General features: G+C 47.8%; 1 protein-coding gene across 1 annotated transcript; it reads right to left on the reverse strand.

Moving 5' to 3' along the window:
- Window positions 1–1,509: 1,509 nt before the first annotated feature.
- Window positions 1,510–2,354, reverse strand: lrrc3 (leucine rich repeat containing 3). The gene has a single exon (XM_079562987.1). It carries the CDS (start codon window positions 2,288–2,290, stop codon window positions 1,514–1,516), a length of 777 nt encoding a protein of 258 aa, XP_079419113.1. The 5' UTR covers window positions 2,291–2,354; the 3' UTR covers window positions 1,510–1,513.
- Window positions 2,355–3,551: the final 1,197 nt, after the last annotated feature.

A 3,551-nucleotide genomic window follows, 5' to 3' on the forward strand; every position in this document is an offset into this window, starting at 1 on the left:
TGAGTCGGGCCGACGTTCAGCTTGGTGAGCTGTGCTGCAGAGGCTTAGAGCTCTGTCCTCACTGCAAGAAGGTCCCGGGTTCAGTCCCGAGCTGTGCGGCCTTTCTGCTAATAGGAATCAGCTGCCAAATACACTTCAAACAGTAAATACCAAGCATTGTTTGAACCCTGAACTCTATCGCCGGGTGTTTTTCACCTAAACATATCTGTGTGATGTTCCTGATCTGAGTTTATCTGAGTGTCCTGGGCCTCAGAGCTTCAGTGTCTTTGACATCTTTAATGGCCTGGGTGTTTTCCTCCAATACACACTTTTTCCTACAGGCTCATGTTTGCAATAGTAATAGAAGGTCGGGGGAGGGTTAGTGTATTTAATCAGGCTCTTTCCCCTTTCAAGGTTGACATTCAGGACTGACACATGTATTTCTTTGCTCCTGTGTCTGTGGCCTCACAGTAAGTGAGTAACACCGAGTTATTTTAGTCAGCTGCTCATTTATACCCATTCAAAATCAGGCATATTTAGTTTCTCTCTCCTGTGGCTGTTTGTGCCGAGGACACTGAGTTTCACCATGTAGAGATAGATTTTGATGAAGTTCTTTTTGTCGGTTGTATTATATATCACCCGGCGTTAGTGATGCTGTTATGGATTTGAGCGACAGTGTTCAAGGGTTAAAGCAGAACTAAGTAACTTAACTTAACTTAACCTAACCTAACTTAATAAATCCTTTTAGTCCCTCTGGGGGTAATACAAGTGTTAATGGGATGATTGGGGGGTCTTTCATCTCCCCCTGGTGGCTCTGGCCAGAAAACCACAATGGCAACTTTCCCTGCTTCCAGGTCGGAGTCACCAATACACACTAATGGAATCACGAAGAAGAAGCTAACAGGCTAACGGGCAAAGCTAACTGTGGGCTAGCGCCACTTAAACAGTATTTACAGCCAAGTTTGTGTAATTGTGTAATTGGATGAACAATATCCCTCTGTCCCTTTGTCTTTACTGTCAGTGCAGTATTAACTCTCACGGACAATTAATGAGTAAAAAACACAACATGTACGACTCATTTGTTTCACTTAGACTTGGCTGTACATACTGTTTAAGTGGTGCTAGCCCACAGTTAGCTTTGCCCGTTAGCCTGTTTCTTCTTCATGTGTGTGTATTGGTGACTCCGACCCGGCCAGAGACACCAGGGGGAGATGAAAGACCCCCCAATCATCCCAGGAAAGGATTTATTAAGGGTAGCAAGTTACTTCATACTGCTTTAAATGATTATAAATGCTAATTACGTTTTACTTGAGGGGGTCCAGAGTTATGTGCCTGATTAGTTTGGGAGCTGATCTTCCTGAACATTTCACCGTAGACACAAAGGTCAGCTGATGTTTTGTGGATATTATTGACACTTTTCACTTGCTCCTGAAGTTCTCCTGAAGTTGCAGAGTGTAAGTCCAGCCGCTCGTATGGAGTAAAGGAGTAAAGGCTGTGAGACGACAGGCCAGAGCTGTGACAGTTTCGGGCTCTGCTATAGAACCGTGCTGATGGTGTCCAGGTCCTTCCCGCTCTGGGAGTTCTGCGAGCTGCTGGGGAGGGACTTGAGGTACTCCAGGTGCCGGCGGGCGTCCTCCTGGTTGTGCCGCACGTAGTAGATGACGTACGCGATGACCATGGAGAACCAGCCGAACATGGTGACGAACATGGCGACGTCCGTGGTCTTGTGGTGAAAGTTGCAGAAGTTGATCCCTGAGTCGAGCACCTGGATGAGCGGCTTGCCGGCGTACTGCTCCTGCACGGCGCTGTGGCACATCACCTCGTTCACCGTGTCCGGGTCCAGCCGCAGCTCGCGCAGCACCTCCTGCAGCGTGCACTCGCAGTGCCACGGGTTGTTGGACAGGCTGATCTTGGCGTGCAGCTGGGCGAACACCTCCTTGGGCACGGCCTGGATGTGGTTGTTGGACAGGTCCAGCGCGAGGAGGCTGTCGGACAGGCCCAGGAAGGCGCCGCCGTCCACGCTCTCGATGGCGTTGCTGGACAGGTCCAGCTCCTGGAGGTAGCGCAGGTCCCGGAAGGCGTGGTGCGGGACGTGCGTGATCTGGTTGGAGGAGAGCAGCAGCACCGCCGTGTCCCGGGGGAGGTCGGGCGGGATCCGCTCCAGGTTGCGGGACACGCACTGCACCACGGACAGGCCGTTCCGCTCCGTGCACTGGCAGCTGGCGGGACAGGCGGCAGCCGGGACCGACATCCCGAACAACAGGCTCCAGAGGAGAGACAGGAACTCCCTGGGTCCCACTGAATGCTGCATGTTCAGCCCCACCCACCGTCACACGGCCATGACGCGCTCCGCTCACTCACATGAAAGCAGCGGGAGGGGGTCGCTCAGCCGAGAGAACGTTACACTCAGGAGAAGGAAACCAGATCACATCATAAAGTCACAGGATCGTCTCCAGATGGAGGAACCACGAAGAGCTGGAGTCACCACTTCATCACGCGCTCTGGAAACAAACAAACAAAGGTTTAGTCCAAGACTTTGCAGAACTTAACCCAGTGCACAATGTTTAAAGATATTAAATGAATAAGCCTTTTAGAGAGAATGTAATGTAGGTTTCACACAGGAAGAGCACCTCGGTCTTTCCTCTCATGTGGGGCGTGTTTGCTTCTGTTTCTCCTACCAGTAAAAACACATACATGTTTTTCAGTCATATGACGTTTGTTGTTATGGCGGCCATTTTGAATACTGAAGTAGAATTATGCAGTATTACAACATGTAACAGTATTTCTACTCAGGATGAAAATGAAAGACAACGGATTGACAGTGTCATTTTTATGTTCTCGTAATCATTGTTCAAGAAGAAAACAGTAAAAACACGACCTCAGAGACGCACGTTTATGTGAAGAAACCAGTGAGTCAGTCCTGAACCACAGTCCAGACATCTGGCTTTGGCTACAACATGTGACAGAGGTCAGAGGTCAGAGCTGTTACTGTAGTATTTCCTCAGTGTCATAGATGTGCCATTGACAGTTGATTCAGTTGCTAACCGGTAGCATGCTAACGTCTTGAGCAGCTTAAACACTGACTCAGACTGAGACTCTGTTGACATGACAAAAATCCCAGAGAAAGGTTTTCTGTTCCTTCTTTGATGTGTTCATTTAGTCTTCAGAGTGAAGCAGATCTTTAGTAAATCCTGCTGTAGCTCCACAGACAGAGCTGCTGTGTCTCCGGGGCCGTGTTTTTACTGTTTTCTTCTTGAGCAATGATTATGAGAAGATAAAAATGCCACTGTCGATCAGTCGTCTTTCATTTTCATCCTGAGTAGAGATATTGTTACACATTGTATACACGTAGTATAATAGTAGTAGTAGTAGTAGTCTTAGTAGTAGTAGTACTAGTAGTAGTAGTAGTAGTTGTGTTTGTCCTAGTCTTAGTAGTAGTAGTAGTAGTTTTAGTTGTAGTAGTCTTAGTGGTAGTAGTACTAGTAGTAGTAGTTGTAGTTGTACTAGTCTTAGTAGTAGTAGTAGTAGTTTTAGTTGTAGTAGTCTTAGTGGTAGTAGTACTAGTAGTAGTA

The sequence above is a fragment of the Gobius niger genome (genome assembly GCF_951799975.1).
Source record: "Gobius niger genome assembly, chromosome: 9".
In the NCBI taxonomy this organism is placed as follows: domain Eukaryota; kingdom Metazoa; phylum Chordata; class Actinopteri; order Gobiiformes; family Gobiidae; genus Gobius; species Gobius niger.

Coding starts and splice junctions, on each gene's coding strand:
- lrrc3 (XM_079562987.1), bottom strand. CDS start 2,290: ATGCAGCATTCAGTGGGACCCAGGGAGTTCCTGTCTCTCCTCTGGAGC.